The following is a 22,882-nucleotide window of genomic DNA, read 5'->3' on the forward strand; positions in this document are numbered from 1 at the left end:
CCCCACCACTAAGTATCTTTTGAACCGTAAAACTTAGAATAATACATATTTGGCTAACTAAACCAAACCACTTTCATATCTGTATTAAAAATGCCAAACTGGCGCCATTTTGTAAGTTCATTTTAAATATAGCAATTTTATCATATAGCAAGTAATACATTATTTGAAATCTCCTGTGTTACTTGCGATTTTCTATAGTTTTGTGCAAATAAGTAGCACAGTTTCAAAATGGTAATTGTTCAATGTTCAATGATACCCGTAAAAAGATATTGATTTGTTTACCCCTAATAATTTATTAGGCTTCAGCTTTTATAGAAAATGCTCGAACAGGCAAATTTCTTTTTACACAAATTTCCCGTCTACTGATTGATACTTATATTTATTTATTTGAAAGAAAATTGTCCCTCATGTCAAATTTTGAAATGTGGGAAATTAAAAAAATAAATTGACTTGTCCGGGCGTTTTCTCTAAACGCTGAGGATCAATAAATTATTAGCATTAATCCATATGTTTTCATTGTAGACATTTAACTTTGAACAATGGCTATTTTGAAATGACAAAACAGAATGGGATAAAAATCACTTAGAGTGATTAAAACAAGTGCTTTCAAATGGTGCATTACTTGCCATATGATCCAATTAAAATTACGTCACTAAAACAATATAATTATGAAGAGTTAGTTCAGTAGCTTTAAAATCTATTAATACAAGTTGTATGGTTTATAAAATAGATGGGGTTTGGGAGACTTTACACGGCCACTGTATAAAAAATGCACAACAAATTTGTTCCATTTTGTGATTTAAATTTTATTCTAAGTCGCGAATTATCAGTCACGTTTTGAGGTTTACCAATGATTTTACCGTAGTATATTGCGTCTTCGATTGAAGAATACAATAACTTGTATAAACAGTGAATTAAAATTTCAATTACAGTATATATAGCGAAATATTTTCTCAACATTTTGTTTCTGAATTCTTCTTCGTAATGACATTGTTACAAGAGCTACGTAATTTTATTTACAAAGGTGCTAATAAAAGTTTTGTAAATTTTTCATCAATAAATCTGAACAAAATAAAGTTCATTTGAAGGTGAAATTACTAATCCAACTAAAATGGTAAGTGTGGATAATAAAATGGAGATGTAGAGTTAGAGCAGAATGACGTCAAAGGAAATAGTGATAGAACAGAAATCTTGATGGAGTGGCATCATCGCTATAACACAAGAGAACTCAGACTAGGATATCTTGAACATGATCTACATTAATATGTGAAAGAAAATATCGCTGAAACAGATCATTATTACTCAGCTAGAACAACAAAACGAGAGAGGTGTCTAACTCTCGCGACTTCACCCCACGAGACACTCTACTCTAAGGAACATATATTTATCAAACGCAGCATAATCATTATTCAAGGTCAAGATGTGTGTCAAATGACAAAAGAGAAGGAAAAAGGAGGGGAAAAAACAGTTCGGTCACTAACCTAAAAAACTTCATGTTTAATTGTCTGAATAGAAAGTCTGGATAAGAAAGAAGATATCTGGATAACTTCAAAATCGACATTTTAATTAAAATCCGTTAGCTAAGATTGATAACTCTGAAAAAACAAGAATTTTTGGGATCAAAATTGAGCTCTGGAAAATATTGGAATTTTTCAGAAAATATTTAGGTTATTTATAAAATTGTTGGCAAATTTCTAGATCATTATTTTTTGTGAATTTGTTTCTGTTATTTGGAATGGCGAGTTTAGATTTGCTATTTTCTCTCCGGCACATCCTCAAAATTCGGAAAAACCCATTTTTTGTGTTTACTCCCTGTTTTTAGAAAAATAACCTCCACTGCAAGTCAATAAATAAATATTTTCGATATATTTTTTCGTTATTTCTAATGGCGCGATCAGGTTTGCCATTTTCAGACCAGAACATGCTCAAAATACGACTAACCCTCTTTTTTGACATTTTTCCATGTTTTTAGCACATAACCTTAATTTTATGTGAACGAGAACGGTTTTTTACCTATTTTTTCCGTTTTTTTTTCTAATAGCAGGGTTATGTTGGCCATTTTCAGACCGATCAAAAAAGCGGGTTGTCGTATTTTGAGCATGTTCTGGTTTAACAATAGCAAATCTGATTCCGCTTTTAGAAATAACGAAAAAATATAGCAAAAACCGTTATTTGCTGATAGCAGCTGAGTTTATGTGCTAAAACATGAGGAAAACCCAAAAAACGCTTTTTTTTTTTTTAATTTTGAGGATGTGCCGGAGAGAAAATGATAAATCTAAGCACGCCATTTAAAATATCGAAAGAAATACACGAAAAATAATTATTTTAAGTTTGCTAAAAATTACCTAAATAACCTAAAAATTCTTTGACAAAATCGAATATTTTTCCTGAGCTTAATTTTGATCCAAAAAATCTGAAAAAAAAAAATTGAGTGTTTTGGACATTTGGATCGATCAGGAAATTGTTTTTTTCGAAAGAACACATTTTTTGCGATATAAGACCACTAGGCCCACCTAGGGAGCTAAAACATTGGCTAAAAATTTTTCTAAAGTACTTTAGAGTACATTTTCCCAAATAAGAATCCAGCCGAGTGAAGATTTTACCATCTTTACGCTATAGCCTTTAAACGCTTTTTATTACTCTTTAGGTTAGTGACTTATCTTGATATTGTTTTCCGATTGTCTGAGGCTCACTAGCATTGAAAGAATATATACAGAGATTTGTCAAATGTTTCAATGTATTTAAATTAAGTAATTAAGAGGTGGCTCGATTGTGGTGCGGTAGCTACTGCGTTAATATATTTTTTTATAGTTACTTTAAATAAGAAAATTACAGAAATTTTGAAATCACTGATATTGTATTTTGACATATGTTTATGATTAATCCTAATTTTGACAGAAATGAGACTGAAGTATCTTGTATGCTTAGACTTGTCAAAAAATTGTATTTTTTGGAAACTTAAAGGAGTTCATGCTACTTGAACCTGAGCTCAAGAATTAGATCAGACTTGGTAAGTTACTATTCGGTAGAGGACAAACCCTAGTGACGCTGATGTACGAGTGAAGGAAAATTTCTTGATTAGGTACATTAATTGTTAATTTTCTGAATTAATTATCAAACTCTTGTCTCAACTGTTTAAATAAGAAGTCTTATTAGAGAATTAAATGAGTATGCTGTACTATTTAATTTGTAAACATTTGCAAATAAACTTATGTAACTCATATAATAACGAAGATACGAAGAAATTGTTACGGACAGATACAGAATGATATAAAATAATTTAAATTACTGTATCATATCGTTGTCAAATAATCCAGACAAGAGTGGAAAATACTACACTCAAATCATCTTAATTATATCAGCAATTTAAAAAAAATGGAACAAAATTTTGTTTGGATTGCACTTTTTTCAGTGACTTAAAATATCCTAATTAGTGATTCGGAAATATTTTGCAGTTATATACGAAAGCCAATGTAAAATACAGCCAATAGAAGTAAAAAAAGACTATATAAAAATCCTCATGGTTTAAAAACAGGGACAGTAGTCTGTCCAACCATATATCAAAAAAATATTATTCAACATTGTATAATTCCAAGACTTTAGATAACCTAAGAAAGGCATAAAAGAAGACCATAATTTTCTATAGTTAGTCATGATTAATTATGGATTGATTACCAATTAAAGTATCTAAATTAGATTAATCTCACTATCATTATACAAGAAGCGGAACAAAAAATATTCAAAATTAATACTACCTCAGATAACGCAAATCCTAATTTTGAGTTAATATTCTGTAAATGAAAGGTACTACCACCACCTAAAAAACTAAACAAAATTCTACAAATTCCTTAATCGTTTTAGTAAGTTTTAACTTTTAGTAGTTGTTACCACCAAAAAACTGATACTGAAAAGAAATCGATAAGTTGTACCTTGAAAAAAATTAAAATTAATTACGAGAAATAACCCTATAGATAACAATAGATATTTACAACAAATCCATTCAGACAAACCACTCATACACGTGAAAACTAAATAACCTAAGACTAGAGTAGTGGATGGGTGAGTTTTTGTAAAGTTTACCTTGCCCTCTCTTATGAAGCGTCCTCCATTTACGTTGACTTGCTCGATCTTGGGAGCTCTCTCGACTACGCTGTTGAGAAGATTCTGAAAAAAATAAGTAAAAATTAGAGACAGTCACTAATAATTGAAATTTTACTGTTCCAGGCGGTATCTGTTCTAAAACACCCTTACTGAGTATCGTTTAGTATCGTTTGTATTTCAATATCAGTTGTGTTTACGTCCATGTTTTACTAGTCTAAAAATGTCATCTGGCGGTAAAAAGATTTTGTCTTTAGCTTAAACAGCTGATACAAACAAAACAAAAACTGTAGAATGTAACGAATCAAGTACTTCCGTTGAAAATAAAAAATATAAAAAGATAACCCAAATATTGTAAATGCGCGCCAAAGTCAAACTGATTCAAGAGACCATGTGCTTGCAGAGTTGCCAAATAGTGACAGTGAAAATGAACGGGATGATCCTTTTGATCCGGACGATTCTGTAATGGACAAAAACTATGTTCTCTAATATCATGAGACGAGACAGGTTCCTATTACTGATGCGTTGCGTTTATTTTTGTAATAAAAAGCAGTGTAATAAAGATGATCGGCTCTAGAAGTTAGGTGAAGTTTTAAAAGTATTGAACAAAAATTTTCAAGCTGCATTAACTCTAGGACGGATTTTGGTAGTCGATGAAAGTATAGTACCTTATCAAGGAAGACTGCAAATAAAGCAATATCTGCCAAATAAAACACAATCGTATGGAATTAAATTATATAAGTTATGTACAGTGGATGGACATACTAGCAACAATCGATTATCGTGGTAAAAACACGACTAGTAATGCAAATACTTCTCAGAGTGAGCAGACAGTGTATGATAATACACTATCGGCTCTCTCCGGTAATAGCTGGAAACTAGGCTTTGAATTTTTGCTTGGAACAGCTATTGTAAATGCCTGGATTGTTTATAACAAGATTAATTGTTCCACAAAATTATCTATAATGAAATTTAGAAGAAGGTTGGCACGGATGTTCCTTGTTGCACACGAAGACACCACTACTCCCAAAAGTGTTCTACATATTTTTGTTAACCGTCAGGAACTGGAAAGAAAAGGAGAAGACAATGCCAAGGATGCTATAATAAATTAAGAGAAACAGATTCAACCAAACAGGCAAAGTAATTACATATTATGTAGTTTACATATTTTTTTGTTTTCAAATATCATTTTCTTCAGTCTTCTGTCATTTGATCTTTTAATCTAACGCTGTAAAAAAATAGTAGGCTGTCTTGGCACTTTAAAACATTCTTATTAGGAAACCTGATCAAAAAACGGATATCAATGGTAAGTTTTTAAATGTTTTTACTTTTAATAACTGATTTTAAAACTCGTATCATTTATATTAAAGAACTGTAAAAATATAAAAACTAGTTACGTCATGACCGGTCCCCGACGGTCGGTAACGCATCGTGTTCGCGCCAAGCTACCGGTAAGGCACAGTTCCGTGATTTAGATATTTTGGGAACGCAGTCAACCTGTTAAATTTTTTGTAAGGACAAAGAAGTTTTAAAATTGAGCAATATAAATAATAAATAATAATAAATTGAGCAGAGACTGTATATTGAGTACAAGTAGAAATCATATAAAACAGAGAGCACTTCTAATTTTAAAAACTTACTCTGGTGGCATCTAAATGCTCCTTAGCTCGATCTTTGATAGGTTGCAGAGTTTCTAACTTTCCATACTGCTCATTCAGCCAATCATCCTCGACCACTTTAGCTTCGCCGTAATTCTTTAATAAATCGTAAGCTTGCTTGCAACCTCTGAGCCTATCGGCGAGCTGCGCGCAGACGTTACTCCAACGGTTGTTCAATTTCTGGATTTCCTTATCCAACCGGTCGACATCGGCGTGAGGACCGCGTTGGTTTGGTCTCGACTTTTCTGTTAATCGTCTGGTGTTGTCGAAATCGTCGTTGAGTTGGTCCATGGCGATTTGTTGCTGACCGACAGCGGATTCTAAAACAAGTTAAAATAATTATTATCGAGTCTTCATTATTTTTAACTAAATATAAAATTGTTTTATAAGGCACTGGAAGACGTTCAACTATTTGATTGCGCGAAAGGAAAGTATTGGGGTACAATAATATAAATGTAAACAAAAAATAACCAATACTTCAGGTGCTTTGCCATCTGCAAGATTTACGTCACAGTTTTAAAACAACTGCACAAGCGTTAAATACTTTAACATCTTACGAAAAAAAATCAAAGATGATATCCAATATTCGTTTCAGAGGCCATATGATGACAAAATTATTGATGAAAATAGCAGATAAGAAGATACTATTAAATGGATATAACTTAAAGACAATAATATTGCAAACAATAGGAGTTCAGGGTGAGGTGTGATGAACATAAGCATGACACGCATTTCAAAAATCCTGTCATCAGAATAGGCCATGAATGTTATCAAAATACCCATCATAGTGAGATCATTCGACAGGTAGTAAGAAAATTGGATTATTAAAATATACAGGACTTTGGATCCGATCCCAATTATTCATATTATTATAAAAATATCTTACCTAGTTTTAATAAATCATCATGAACATCCTCCAATCCCTTTTTGGTGTTGGGAAGTTCGTCGAATAATGCCAACTTCTTCTCAAATTCGGAAATAACCTGGGTGGCATCATCCATTCCATTTAGAACTATCTCGATACATTTCAATCTTTCAATGTAAATGTTGCTAGTGTTCCAAATGTACTTCCATTTGTCCAAAACTTTTTCTAAATCTTTCTTGTGTTGTGGGGTCTTCAGAGTAATGGATCTGAAGGTATCTTTGACTTGTTCTATTTCTGGTTCCAGATTTTGGAGTCTCGATTCGAATTCTTTGTGTTCTAAAACTAGGTGCTGCAGAGTGTCAATGTCTCTCGGAAGTGGTGATAATACTCGTTGATTTATGATGCGCTCTGCTTCATCTAAGGCCAGTTGAAGGTTGGAAATCTGAGTGTTGAATATTCTTGCTTGGTTTTTGCTTTCCTCTACAATAAAAAGTTATATTAGTATTTAAAGTAATTAAAATATGTATTAATAAATAAGTTATAAACGTTGTGGACCATTATTAAAGTAGGAAAAGTATTAGATAATGTAGATAAGGCAACCAGAAATCATCTCCTAGTTACTTTCCACACAAAGAAAATTACATAAATGGCAAGTGCCTATTTTTACTGTTCTTGATACTAAGGTTACTAATTACTCGTACTGATATTTACAACTATTTACATTTTTAACTTCTTGTATGAACCAGCTAATTTTATATTTCCTACATAAGCCACACTTCGAGTCGGATATTTTTTTGCGTCATTTTAATTTAAGAACGTAGGCGCAAAATTTCGGGCCAATGCTTTTTAAATGCATTCATTTTTTTCGAATCCTGAAAAAACTAACAAATATTTTTGAAAAATTTAAACGCAAAATGAAAGATTACATTATTACCGAGGGCCAAAAGTCCCTTAGAATAAACAAAATAGTTTTTTTGAATGAGGTAGTTGAAATTCAAAATCACACTAAATTTTCTCTTTTTTTTTCACCCCTGTAACATATTAAAATAAACATTATAGAAGTTTTCAGGGACTTTCGGCCCTCGGTAATAATGTATTCTTTCATTGTGCGTTTAAATTTTTCAAAAATATTTATTAGTTTTCTCAGGATCCAAAAAAAAAGAATGCATTTAAAAAGCATTGGCCCGAAATTTTGCGCCTACGCTTTTAATATAATATATGAATTAAAAACTGGTCCTTCGAATTGTCTCGTCAAGTATTTCTACATTCTATAGTATTAACTTCTTTACAGTAGTAGACATTTCTTTAAAAAACATAAAACAAAAATTGGATTATACAAATTTATCAAATGATAATTAATTAACAGAAAAAAATGTAAAAATGTCAAAGATGATGCAGTAAACATTCGATAAAACAGATATTTTGATAAACTGCAGGACACAGAAAAATTCAGTTAAATTCATAAAGATTTAGAAAAAGAAGTGAATTCATTAGAAGTGAAGAATTCGTAAGAAGTGAATACGGTTCGTGCAGAAAAAATTAAGCCGAATGAATAAAACAGTGGAGTAATGTGTATTACTACTGACATTTACTACAGCTACCGAATATAATTCAAAAGAGATTACTTACCTTCTGCTCTAGCACGCTTCTCGAACTCATCAAACAACCTGTTAACTTCATCCATTTCTCTTCTCAACCTTCTTAACTGAGGATCAGATGGATCTCCTTCGGCCATAAGTTTATCTGCATCTTCGTTAAGAGCCTTTCTGATGGCGTTTCTTTGTTCGGCGCCAATGGCAATGAATTGTGGTAAATCCCAGCCTTTCACAACTTTGATGGTAGCGAAGATCATATTTTGTCTCATCCTAAGAAGAGGTAAGATAATTTTAAGTAAATAATAAAACTAGGCAAATAAAACTAGGTTTATGGGGCAGTTTGACATAGGTTTTTAAAATGCCAATTTTAGCAGCATACGGCAGATAACAGTAACACTTAGCAATAACTAGAACGCTTCAGATATGTCACTAAAAGAATTCCGAGATTCCGATCGCTCCGTCGGTCGAAGAAGTTTGGTAAGAAGAGGCGAAAATACATTATTTCATGCACCTCACCATAAATGGGATAGGAGGAATATAATAAAAGCGGAAACATATTGTAATTTACAATAATTATTAAACCAAAAAGCTAAATTATAATTTACGATTTCTCTTTTACACAATAAGTATAAAAAATTTACAGTTAAACTACAGTATTTGCTATTAACATACCTAAGTTGCTTCTTTTGCCATAAAGACAAAGACCGATCATACTGTCGTCGCAGACGATCAGCAGCATCCAAAGCGTCTTTATCTGGTGGTGGAAGGACGAAGCAAACTCCAGGAACTTGACACTCGATTCCTTTAGAATTGTGAACACGCCATTTGGTACGTCCAGAGTTATCCGTCAATGTACATTCCTTATTCTTTTCAATTACAAACTAAAAAATATTTAATTAAAATAAATTAATCGATGTAATATTTATATGTGCTAATATCCAAAGCAAAAGAATACAAAGGTAAAGATACTTACAGTGTTCTGTTTGTAGTTGCAGATAGCAGTTACTGTCATAGGTCTGGTGACGGGCTGTCTACGTTGTTTTAAAGGCACTATATCTTGGGCACGGGCAGTCAAGGCTTGCACCTGATCACCGAAATTGTTGAGTTCGTCCCTGAGGTTTTGCATACCCTGTAGAAGTTTTTCGCCAACGTCGAGACTGAAGTCGCCTTGGCTAAATTCGGTATTCATGATTTCGTCTTTTCTAAAATACAAAACAAAGAATTAAATATCAAAAGCAGTTAATGAAACAAGAGTCAACTAGTCTCATTTAATACCTATTTTAGACTATTATGTTCAAGAATGTTTTCACATAAGCTGCTTTTTCAGCTAATCTCTCTGTCACATACAGTATTCAAAAGGTAAGTGAGTTTTTCTGACGTAATGACAATTTATGAATTATGCCAATTGATTTTTATATTATTTACAACAAATATATCTTTATTTTATCGTTTGCTATTTTAATTAATTACCCAGCTATTTCAATACTTCCTACTTTAAACACTCAAAACCAAAGCAATTCATAAGATCATAATTATAACATATTTAATTTTGTTACTTACTCTTTAAGCCACTCTTCGGTAGCTTGGACATCCTTGAAGAATGCTTGATAATTTCTGGTGTTTAGCAGATGTGTTTCCAAACAATGTGTTAGTTGTAACAGCCAAGCCCATTGGGCGTTCATGGCGGCCATGTGGGCTTCGATAGCTTTAGTAGCCGGGTGATTTTGTAGAACTAAGCATTCACCTCTTTCTAGGACGGAATTGAATTGGATTTCTCGTTTTTCTAAGTCGCTCATAAGATTCTAGAAAATAAAAAATACATATTTATAAGTAGGTTTCTTCCCTTTTTCCAAATGAACATTATTATTAGACAAAACATAAACAAATGCGCTGTAGGAATTTAATATAATTAAAATAATTTTAAACGAAATAAAAAATTTCGATATTGTGGCTATCCGTGTTTTTCTTTTTTTGCTACTGTCAACAAAAAGTTGAGTATTAAAGTCGTATATTTTTATTTAATACTAACACAGTTTCGGTTCACTTGTTTTAAATAGTCATTTTTATTAATTAGTTATAAACTATGCCTCGAAGACGTTTAGATATTGTCCAAATGCAATAGATAAATGAAGGGTTAACGCAACGTGAAGTTGCTCAACGTTTAGGTTTTTCACAAAGTGTTGTAAATAGAGCTTGGATTCGTTATGTCACAAATGGTGAAGCCTGATATATTCATGATGTAGGGCGACAATGAAGTACCAACCCTATTGATGACCGATATATGCGAATTATTGCTAGATGGATCCCAACATATACTACTTCTCGCATTAACAGAAAATTTCGTAACGCCACTGGAAGAATAATTCACACCAAACCGTTGGAAAGAGATTACATGTGACTGGCTTAAGAGCAAGAAGACGTTCATCTCATCCATTACTAACCAGGGAACATCGCAGATTGAGAAGACAATGGGCCGAAGAACACCACAACTGGCCAATCAACGAATGGATAAACTGTTTATTTAATGGGTCTAGATTTCGTATAAACAATTCCGATAGTCGTATTTTGGCTTGGAGGGAACGAGAAGAGAGATATAATGAACATTAAGCCTACAACTGCTTTCGGCGGAGGCTCCATTCCCGTTTGGGTTAGTATTTGTTTTGATGACCGCACTGACTTAGTGGTTCTGAAAAATGCTACGATGACGGCTCAGATATATAGAGGTATGGTTGTAGAACCAACTATTGTACCATCTGCTGGTCCAATCGAAGAAATTTTTGTCCTTATTGACGACAATGCCTTTCCCCATCGGGCAAGAATTGTGAAAGAAAGATTACAGCATACGGTATTGGCAGAATGGAGTGGCCAGCCCGGTCACTAGATATTAACTGCATAGAACATGTCTGGGCTATAACACGATAACTAAATGTGTTAGATAATGCTGTGAATACGCTTCAACAATTAAGTGAAGCTGTGAAATACACATAGACAACTTTGGATCAAAATTGTTTGAATGCTTTAACTGAGAGTATCCCTAATAGGGTAAGAAGTTTAATTCGTTCACGAGGGGGTCCAACAAACGATTAGAATTTTTTATTTAAATTTTGTACGCCAATTATCTCGTTATTTTTATTTTGTAGAATACAATTTTATGTTATTTCATTTCAATAAATTAATTTCCTTGTTAAAATATTTTATTTTTGCTTTTGATTATTTATATTTCAAGAAATATATATATTTTCTAACTATAACCAACGAAAAATAGTACGTCAAAAAACTTTTAAAATATTTATGATATTTATCATGTGTTTTCATCAGTCAAAATTAAATGAGCGCACCAATCCGTTACGCTGTTATCGAACCAAATTCGTTTTCTTTTATTTTTACTATATATCCTTAATTCTATTACCTCATCTCCATTTCCAAAGTTAAGCTGCTTAAAAAACAAAATAAAAATCAATCAAAAGTATAGATCTTTTATAAACTCGAAATCGTATTATAATGGGTGTTACAAAATATGTTAGTATAACACGCTTTAGTTAAAACGCTTATATAGCGTTAAAGCGTTATATAAGCTTCCAAGAAAAATCGAGAGAAATCCATGATCATCTTTTTGATGACAGATTCATTGACCAAGGGATCGTCAAATATCTGTAAAAGAGATTAGGAGGCGAGTGGCACCTCGCCTATGTAGACAAGGATGAGGAGATGGCAAATTGTATAATTTTACCAACACTCAAATCCCAAACCAACAATCCCAAATCATGTAATGACTATAGATTGATAAGCCTAATGTGCCACCCTTTAAAGATTCTCTTGAAAATTGTTCAAAACCGAATTTATAAGAAATGTGAGGAGCAGATACATGAAACTCAGTTTGGCTTCAGAGGAGGCATGGGTACAAGAGAGGCATTATTTGCGTTGACGGTACTCTTGCAGAAATGTCGGGAATATAACAAGAGTGCATATGTATGCTTCATAGACTTTAGGAAGGCCTTTGACCGAGTGCAGCATATGAAGTTAATAGATGAATTAAAAAACATCCATTCAGACAAAAAAGACATTGAGTTTATTAAGGCTATATACTGGAACCAGAAAGCAGTAGTAAAGGTGAACGATATAGAAACAAATAATATACCGATTGCGAGGGGGGTTAGGCAAGGATGCGTCTTGTCTCCGACGCTTTTCAACGTGTACTCACAGGTCATATTCAGAAAAGCCTTATGGGAAAGAAAAGGGGGAATAAGAATTGGTGGAGAAATCATAAACACCATGAGATTTCCAGATGACACGGTAATTATGGCTGAGAGTATAGAAGAACTACAAACTTTACTAGATGCAATAAATAGTGAATGCATTCAAATGGGACTTGACATCAACACAGATAAGACCAAATTTATGATAATATCAAGGAGTCCAATAAATAATGAACAACTAACTCTTGGTGGACAGCAAATAGAGAGAGTGACAAAATATAAATATCTGGGAGCTTACATCAACACAGAATTAGATCCAGACCAAGAGATCAGGGTACGAATAGAAATGGCAAGGGCAGCGTTTTTAAAATTCAAACAATTATTGTTCTGTGACAAAAATCTGAATATTGCGCTGAGACTGAGGTTTGTTGAATGTTACGCCTGGTCGCAACTATTGTACGGAGTAGAAACATGGACACTAAAAGCGCAAATAATTAAAAAGATTGAAGCCTTTGAACTTTGGATATAATGGAGAATGTTGAGAATCCCATGGACTGCCAGGGTCACCAATGAGGAAGTGCTGAGAAGGATGGGTCGAGACAAAAAATTGTTGAGAACGATAAAAGTACGCAAGACTGCATACCTTGGACACATACTAAGAAATAATAAATATAGTCTTCTGCAGGTCATTATGCAGGGTAGAGTCGATGGCAAAAAGGGAATAGGTAGAAAGAGGAAGTCATGGCTGCGAAATATTCGAGACTGGACAAACATGACTGTAGACGAATTATTCCAAGTTGCAAAAGACAGAGAAGCTTTTAAAAATGTGGTCGCCAACCTCCGTTAATGGGGACGGCATAGCACGAAGAAGACCAACACTCACATATGCCTAAGCCGCATGGGGACAACATGCACATCCAATACAAAGATAATAAAAATAGTCCAGAACCATATCATCAGAACAAAAGAAAAATCTGAGAACAACGGATGAAAAAGCACACGTGATTTTCAATTATCTCAGGAACCATCCGAGTAGACTATTAAGATTGTTGACAGACTATGACGAAAAAAAGAGGACAGCACATAGGCGGCCTAGACAGCAACTGTCTCTTGTGAGTGTCTCGCATTGAGACGCCATTCAAACTAAAAAAAAATCGATATTTTTATCACGATTTGTTTTATTTAAGTTTAATGATATAAAGCGCATAGCCAAAAGCCAAAATGCTAATACTTAAGTATTTCCAAAGACATTCTAAGAACTTTTTTTAAATTTTCAAATGTATAAACAAAGGAAAGGACAATAAATAAAAAAATGCTTACCTCAAAATATTTTTCTACACCTCTAACATCTAATTTAGTATCACTCCAATCTCTGGTAACTTCAATTTCTTCTTTTTCGTTTAACCAACTCAGCTCATTTGTAGCACTTTGGATAAAGTCGAGTAAGGTCTCCAAATCTGTCATTCTAAAATTATATTATAGTCAATGTAATATCAGTTTTTTTGTATAATCTAGAAATACTCGAGAATTATCATACATATTAATTTATTATTTATGCATTTCTATTTTTTATTTCATTCGTTAAAAACCAAATGCAATCAAACAAATATAACTAGATGAAATTATAAAAAGTAACCCCATAAAACTACCAATGGGATTGAGAACATGAGATACTATCTCGACCAAACTATTCACCCTTGCATTCGAAGAATTTTTTAAGAAACTAGAATGATACACAGAGGGTATAAACATCGAAGGAACATACTTAAACTACATCAGATTGGTTAATAATACAGCCTTATTTGCAAATATCTCTATCAAGAATCAAACAAGCAAGGAAAACATTCATGAGCATGAAAACATTTTTTACAAGATCAGACCTTAGTCTGCAGATTAGAATCCGAATGATCAGATGTTACGTTTTTTCTGTCTTACTGTATGGCTGTGACACTTGGACAATGGACTCTGAAATAGAAAAAAGAATAGATGCCTTTGAGATGTATATATACAGACGAATATTGAGAATTCCATGGGTACAAAGAGTTACTAATGTTGAGGTACTTCGTCGCATGTGTAAACAAAAAGAATTACTAAGAATAATCAAAGAAAGGAAAATGCAATACTTGGGTCATGTGTTGAGAGGCGAAAGATATGAATTACTTCAAGTTATACTGGAAGGAAAAGTACAGGGCAAAAGATCAGTAGGAAGACACCAGAACTCTTGGCTGAAAGACCTGAGGAGATGGTTCGACCGCTCATATGCAGAAATCTTTCGCGCAGCAGTTTCCAAAACTACAATTGCCATTTGGATCGCCAACCTTCGAAATAAGACGGCGCCATGAGAAGAAGAGCAAATATCCAAGAATTGAAATAAATGTTACAACAAATAATGGAATATCCGGAAAAAAATGCTGAAATAAAAAGAATTATCATGGACAGCTTTCGCTAAGTTGGCGTACCTTCTGAAAAACAGCACCATTCCCATAAACTTAAAAAGGAAAGTACACAACACTTGTATACTGTAGGTTTGTACCTACGTATTAAGGACCATGTCCCTTAGCAAGAAGTCTATTAAAACACTAGAAGAAAAATCGAAGGAAATATGCTCGGAGTGTCATCGAGAGACAAGATCAACAACCAAATAAGACGAGAATAAGGGAGGTGGTAAAAATGAAATGATGATAAGCTGGTTACATAGCGATGATATCAAATGGTTATGAAGAATCCTTGGACAGACATCAAGAGAGATAAAAAGAAGCACATGTAAACATTCATATATTCAAAACGTTGTTTAAAGGAACGTTTTTTTCTTTCCTATTATTTAAATCTGTTTTACTACCACTAAAAACTATAATCGCCAAGCATATACTAAATATTTCCATACCTGCTTGTACTAAATGACAATAATTCGGCATAGATCTTTTGCAGCTGGCCTAAGAGTTGATTATACAAAACAAGTTCTTCGCCTTGGAAGTATTGGCGAGCTGTTACACAAGCTTCCACCTTGGAATGGAATTGGTCGATCTGCTTGTGTTCCCTTTGATGAAGGTCTCGTTCTGTAGAAACTGAGGCCAAATCATTTCCATAGTCTGCCTTCTTAAGTTGTTTCTACAAAATGAACATAAAAACATAAAATTAACAATTTGTTTGAGGTATTAAGTTAATTTTTTTTTAAAATAAATCACAGCTAATAGTAAAAACAACAATAATTCCAAAAAAGACACTGATTGTTAACTTGTTGATTGAGTAATTGACTAATTGTATTGCATAAAGAAAGAAACACGCGTTATTTTTGATTTTGGTAGATCATGTAATAAAGTGGGATGGACCCCGATTTAGGGCGAAGTCTTTTAATAGTTGTACCTTAGTTGACATGTTAGTAATCGCAATGTGTAATTCATTCAAGCGCACTTATTTTGAGATATCAATAAATTCTATTTTCCACTCTACTACAATCGACGAAATTATACATTGGTCCTTTGAGCCGGATGTATAATTTCTCCACAGTGTATAATTTCGGTGACTTTTACTCGTCCTTCTCGATCGACGATGAAAGAATAATACGCAGTCGATTTTAGTAGCGTGGAAAAAATAATTTATTGGTAGCTCAAATCAGTACACTTGCAATACGATACCCTTTTTTAAATTTATTGTTATGAAAGCAACACCTTCTTAAGCGAATTTCAGTAGGTTATGATATAACTTAATTTTAATATATCTCTTAAGCTAATTAAGCTAATATGAAGTTGCATTAATTAGATTTGCAACTGAACACTATTTTTTTTTTCTAGAAAGTCCAGTGTGTGTCTTTTTCCGTTTTATTTGTAGATAAATTTGATAACAAATATCACAACCTATGAGTACATCTCATTCTATACAAATGGTAAATCACGTCCACATATAGGATTAACTACTTAAATGACATACATTCAAAACTTACCATTTTATTTTTGCACCATTCGATATGTTCCTGTAGAGTTCTAAAATGTGGATTAGTGTCTACGTTTCGGGTTTCCTGTACAGTACGAATATGTTTGGTTACGGTTCTTTCTTCAACCGGGAAACTCAAATTTGCGAGAGGACCGACGATTTTATTGTGTAGCAAATGTCTCATATTTACCCATCTCTCGTGTAATTTATTCACTCGTTTGTCTAAATCACTAGCTTGAGGATACCTGTAAAATATATTGGTTTAAGCAATATAGAAACTAAAGGTTAAAAACTTAAAAAGTGCTTTTACGATGGAGAATTCAAATGACGAACCAAAACAAAAGTAGTACAAAATCGTACAAGAGTAGATAACACCTATATAAGGTGTTATATTTATACCAGATACATAACACCTTGATTAAATAAGCTGATTGATTGAACTGTGTAGTGATTGTTTACTCGTAATAAGATGTATAGTTGAACGAAGCTCATTCAAGACATTGATCATACTCTACTTCCTTCGGTGAGTGAAACAATTTCCACTGATACGGCAATGATACAACATAAAACATATCACTGATGTTAATTTTGACATTATTTAATAAACTTGACATGTTGTGGCATGCTAATTTTTTCTATTACTGACCTGTATTTTCAATACTACGTCTAAAGAGATTATTAACTTTTATCGCTTCGAACGCGTATAAGTGTTTAAAAGACCCTTGTACTTAAAAGACGTTTTTTCGCAATAAATTGTTTGGGGCCATAATATTCCATAAACGAATACGTTTTCTTTTAAATCACTCCATTCAAGTATTAATTATACATAATCCCTCTTAAAATTTTATTGGTTTTTAGTTAAGTGTTCTTAAGTGTATTATTTTCTCATGAGAACAAATATTTTGATCCAAGCTACACATCCCCTTCCCAAAAATTAATTATCTTAGGACTAATTTATGAAAAGCCTTTATCCAATTTTTAGTTCTCAGTTGCCATTGGCGCCCATTTTGTTTTACAGTTTAGCTGTATTTAGTGTCTTTCAAACTTTGACAATGTTTCGCTCAAATATCAGCTGCCCCAGAAGAATAATGAGATGATGATATCGCAATTGCCTCCATCCTCCTCTTTCTTACACCAAGCCTTACCTGCCGCTGATCTTATGTCATCTATCCATTTCTTTTAAAAGACTCCCTGGGCTTCATTTCGTCTTTTTTCGTATTCACTCAAGGATGCTCTATGTCCATCTGTTATCGTATCTAGTTATGAGGCCGGCCATTGCCTTTTCATTTCTACCACCTCCTCCACGATGCCCGGATTTTGTTATAAAATAAAATAACATAAAGTAAACTACACTTCCATAAATAACCCGGCAGTGCATAATATAACCCAAGTTCTGCATAATTTTCTAGACTTAACCATAGATATATAACATCTAGACAGCACGGTGCCATCTAAAAACATTCTTTTAGTGCGACAGGGAAAAAAGATACGAGTAGTACTTGCATCTCTTTCTAATGGCCGGGGTTTATTGACCACGTGACCTTCTCATTACCAAAAAATCTCCAGTGGGAAGGTCACGTGATCGATAAACTCTGCAAGGACTGCTCGCATCTTTTTTCTCTGTCGAACTAGAAGAACAGGTTTAGATTGAAGCGCTCAGTTTATGTATTATATGGACTTATGGACCTATCCTAACCAAATCTAACCTAATATTAGCAAAAATTTCTATAAATGTCAGTAAAATTCTGTATAAACTAGTTTTCTACACCTTTTCAAAGATTACAAACCAATGGAAATAATGTATGGACACAGCAAGGTAAGAGACGACTGTACTGTAAAAGGTTCTGATAGCTCCTACTGATGGAAGATGGGTAAAAATGAAAAATATTTATTATTACCGATATAAAAAATAACTTACCTTCCGTTCCTCAATGTATTGACGTCGGTTTTTAGTGATTGTATGTTCTGTTCAATAGTAGCTAAGTCTTGGTCTATTTGATCTGCAATTTTCTTAGCTTCCAAGGGATGAATTCGTTCAATTCTTCTCGATTCGTTTTCGATTGCTCGTTCGATTGTGTCTAGATTCGAATCAGTTTGCTTGATTTCTCTAAAAATGATAAAGAACATTAATTATTTATGAAAATTTATTATTGAATGCTAAACAAATAATATTTTACTGATTTATTGTTTGGCTCATATCAGGATTATCGCAGTAACCGTGAACACCTTTTGCATTATGGTCGTTAGATTGCCGATTAAAATGACGTTATGTAGCTGACATTTGTAGTCTGGGAGAAAGTTATATATGTATGTACATAAATAGATATGTCTAATTTTGTACTTTGTGGTTTAGATTTTCTTTCGATCTTTTCAATGGAACATAAATCTTCCTATACTGTTATGATACAATTATACGGGAGTTTCCGTAATTATTATATTTTAACATCGTACATTGTACTTTCTGTAGCTTTTCAGGAAGCATATGAGTTGATCTAAAGGTTAATACTGTGGGAAGTTTTCAATTTGTCGAACACGTTTCAAAATTTTACTTTTTAACGATCCAAAAAAACTAATATTTTTTTAAAACCAAAAATTTAGAAAACCGAAGGGATAAGCTTGCTCCGTGCGAAACAGCAGGTCAATTCATTTCTGACCGCAGAGAGAAAATGAATTGTGCTGTGTTTTCCCGAAATGTCATCAGGTGAGTCGTAATAATTTTTCTATATTCTATCGGTTTTAATCTAAATAAGGCACCAACAGTTTCCTCTTTCACTTCATTACAGAATACGGAAAAAGACATATTTTATACATTCGCACATTTAATAGAGCTTTGAAAATATTCAGTTTTATCGTCTAATAATAATCTATGAAGCGCATGTTGTATATTATTTGACGATAATTAGAATATTCCTTTGTTAAATGTCGTTTTAGAAATATCAGACATTGTCAATGAGGTATGTTTCGTTCCCACTGGCTCTGGTCCTGGCGATAATTATTTGTTATTTTTCTGTAGTTTTTACGTGTACATACTTTTCTTGAGATCATATCTCAAATGACTGCATAGTCAAACCTGTTTCTAGCGTTAAAAAGTTGACGTACCTGTGAACCTTTTCGGCCAACCTCTGTAACTTTTCTAACCTCTTGATCTCCTCCGCGATTCTTCTATCTCGAATTTGGTAGGCTTCCATCAAACGCTGCCAACTCCTCTCGATATTATCAATGTGCAGCTCAGGTTCAACTTCAACCTCTCCAACGCTCCTACAAAAAATAAAGATCATTAACAATATGAATCGATAAGTATATAAAAAATGGACAAAGAATTTATGAAAGTCGAGGGAATTTCGAAACTTCATTAACGAGGGCCATATTTAGAAAGCTTAAGGGAGCTAATCCAGGTCAATAGATTTAAGTACCTGAGATGTTGGATCGATAGCAGCCTAAATCCTGATCTAGAAATAAGATCGAGAATAGAACAGGCCAGAAAATCTTTCGAAAAAATAAAAAAAATGCTTTGTGATTCTCGAATAAAACTCGAAATTCGACTACGTTTATCAAAATGCTACGTCTGGTCGACTCTTCTATATGCAGTTGAAACGTGGACCCTTAAAACATCAACCGTAAATAAATTGGAGGCCTTTGAAATGTGGATCTACCGGAGAATACTCAAAATTTCATGGACATCGCATACCTCAAACGAAGAAGTGCTGCATAGAATAGGCAAGGAAATAGAACTTTTTAACACAGTAAAAGTTAGAAAAACATCATACCTAGGCCACATACTGAGAAATAATAAGTACCAATATGCCCAACTTATAGTGAAAGGAAAAATCGAGGGAAAGAGAGGCCTAGGAAGGAAAAGACTATCGTGGCTCAGAAACATCCGACAATGGACAGGGCTAAATTTTGAACAGCTAATAAGAACAGCTGAAGATAGAGAAGAGTTTAAAATTGTAGTAGCCAACCTCCATTGAGGAGAGGGCACTTTAAGAAGAAGAAGGGAGCTAAGGGTCTTAAGTAACTTATGAGAGTAGGAGACGTAACATACTGACGCTATGAAACATATTTACGAAACTTGAGGCCTAAAGAGACTTAAGATATGTAATGTAACTTGAGGAATAAAAGACGTAAAGTAGGTCAAGACTTAAGAAACGTAAAGTAACTTAAGACCTACGCGTTTTAAAACTTTAAGGGGCTCTAATATTTAAGCAATACTCCGGATTGGAAAGTTGAGAGTGTTATGATCGCCATGATACACAAGCTAAAAATAAGATATGCTCTTATATATACATACCAGTACGAGGAATAGTACCAAAGTATTTAATCAAAATAAAAATTTGCCTACCTGAAGTATTTCTCCAATTCTTTAAACAACTGCGCGCAGTAGTTCTTATCTCTTTGTCGTGGTGGTATTTCATCTGTTCTAAACTTCGACGATTCTGCGGCTAATTTTTTCATTTCTATTAAGGTTGGAGGGAAGGAATGGTCTTGCATCAACGAATACTTTTCTCTGATCCACATATGGAGAGAAGAAGCGATTTCTCTGTATTCCTGAACTCTCTGTTGAGCTGCCGAGTCGTACAGCGGGTGGATTGGTGGAGGCTCTGGGAAGACTTCGTGCAAGGAGGAGATGTAGGTGATAAGCGATTTTTCGTCTGGGTTTGGAGTATCGACATCTAAAAACACACAAAAAATTATTAGTAGAAAACTTTAAGGTGTCAACCACAAAAACGTGTGTACTGATTTTGACCCAGTTATTATCTACGCAGGTATCGGGTCATCTATCAATTGTTATCCAGGTTTTACTTCAATATTAACAATAAATTTGCATTACTAATACTTTTATAATTACGACAAGTTACAATTTTTGTTAACACTGAATACAGTGTGTTACCAAACAAGTTTCAAAGAAGGAAATATCGTAGGGATAGTTTGCTTAAAAGAGAGGAAGAAGTGGCTGGAAATGTAAACTTTATTGAATTGTCTGATTAATACTACAGCCAGGCTCTCACAGAACGTGGAAAGGCACTCTTCGCTGGTTCACGTCGGCAAAGGGAAATAGAAAATAGATATTAGTGAAAAGAAAAGAGAACACGGTTGGCACCCCATGTTAATGTGAAATTATTAAAATAAATATTTACTTTTCGATAACTATCATAATGGAGCGTTTTCCATCAAGATCGAATATTTAGTGTAGTCTGTAGGTTTTGTTTGTTTTAATTTGTAAACTAGTGTTGGCAGTAAAAATTTAAGTAAATTGGGAACACAACTTCGTTAGACCACTCCATAGAAAAATTAGCACTACACTTACCGTACCAGACCCTAACCGCATCGGAAAGGTAAGTACGTGCTATACATCAGCTTCCAACTTCCTTTGAACGGTTTTGATCTACCGATAAACGACGGGAGAGCTCGCGCTCACCACAAATAGACAGTTGTCCCTATCCCTGGGATGGTAAACCACAAATATTGAGGGTAGAAATGGTATTCCAAGTTGCGTTGGTTCCCGTTTTAAATTTTGTCTTTTTATTATGTATTTTTTATGTCTCTTCGCTGATAAGAACGCCGCTCCGCGTTCTGTCAGTTCCCGGTTTTATTAAATTTTCTAATTAAATAATAAACACAATTTACCTCCCAACAGTTATCTAAGAAAGATACACAAAAGATGACACATATAAAAGCATTCATTGAAATTGTTTTAATCGCATTATAAATATGTATTTTTTAAGTGATAGACGATGTCAAAAACGTAAGTTTTCACACATTAACGTAACATTACGAACGTGAGATGGCAAAATTTATATTAAAAAGCCAAAAATGCACTTAACAGAATTTTGTAAACGACATTTTTATTTAGAAGAAATATGGCGTATCAATTTATAGCAGATAAAGTGAATGTATGTATTACGTCAGTCAATAATTCTTTACTCAACAAACTAATCTCCTGTAGCGACGATGCAAGCATACTAATGCTTTTCCAATTTGTCGATGCCGCTCTTGTAAAAAAGATTTACTTTTGCGTCAAAATAGGCTTTCGGCGATTACTTCCTCATTGGAACGATATCTCTTGCCACGGATTCAAAGCCCAATCATGCTATTTTACCATCGTGTTCATCGATTTGTGGCACGGTGCATTGTCTTGGTGAAACAACAATTTTTTCTTCAACAAATGAGGCATTTCTTTGTAATTTCTGTCTTCGGTTGCTATTGATTTTTTCTCCATAATTCAAATAATCAATGAAAAGAATTCCTTGAGGGTCCCAAAATACAGAAGCCATAACTTTTCCCGCGATTTGTTGTTTGGTCGCTCTGGACAGCTTTCTCCGGATGCTGTCGATTCAGATAACTGCCCATTTGATTCCAGAGTGAAGTAGATCTATATAGCTTTCTCATAACCAAACGTTCATGTCGAATAGTCAAAACGCTACTGTTTAATAACTTTGGAATGTCAGCTACCTCTTGCTTCACTTTGCGGTTTTCCATAATATTTTTTCGCGTTTTTTCGATTGTTTTTCGGAAAAAACTGCATCATTGGTCTTAAAG

The 22,882-nt window shown here is 33.6% G+C and overlaps 1 protein-coding gene across 35 annotated transcripts in view; it reads right to left on the minus strand.

Annotated features, from left to right (window-relative positions):
- Positions 1-22,882, minus strand: part of shot (dystonin-like protein short stop) — a 733,882-nt gene that overhangs the window by 202,695 nt on the left and 508,305 nt on the right. For all 35 annotated transcript variants that reach the window (XM_072531672.1, XM_072531664.1, XM_072531657.1 and 32 more), the window contains 13 exons: positions 20,685-21,015; positions 19,442-19,600; positions 18,261-18,449; positions 16,353-16,587; positions 15,297-15,520; positions 13,733-13,877; positions 9,777-10,018; positions 9,190-9,418; positions 8,889-9,097; positions 8,251-8,486; positions 6,643-7,101; positions 5,739-6,076; positions 4,081-4,164 (listed from right to left, as the gene is read on the minus strand). In XM_072531672.1, coding sequence (XP_072387773.1) covers positions 4,081-4,164; positions 5,739-6,076; positions 6,643-7,101; positions 8,251-8,486; positions 8,889-9,097; positions 9,190-9,418; positions 9,777-10,018; positions 13,733-13,877; positions 15,297-15,520; positions 16,353-16,587; positions 18,261-18,449; positions 19,442-19,600; positions 20,685-21,015 — 3,080 coding nt within the window. The remainder of the gene's footprint in view (positions 1-4,080; positions 4,165-5,738; positions 6,077-6,642; positions 7,102-8,250; positions 8,487-8,888; positions 9,098-9,189; positions 9,419-9,776; positions 10,019-13,732; positions 13,878-15,296; positions 15,521-16,352; positions 16,588-18,260; positions 18,450-19,441; positions 19,601-20,684; positions 21,016-22,882) is intronic.

Source organism: Diabrotica undecimpunctata, chromosome 5 (assembly GCF_040954645.1).
Source record: "Diabrotica undecimpunctata isolate CICGRU chromosome 5, icDiaUnde3, whole genome shotgun sequence".
Classification (NCBI taxonomy): Eukaryota; Metazoa; Arthropoda; class Insecta; order Coleoptera; family Chrysomelidae; genus Diabrotica; species Diabrotica undecimpunctata.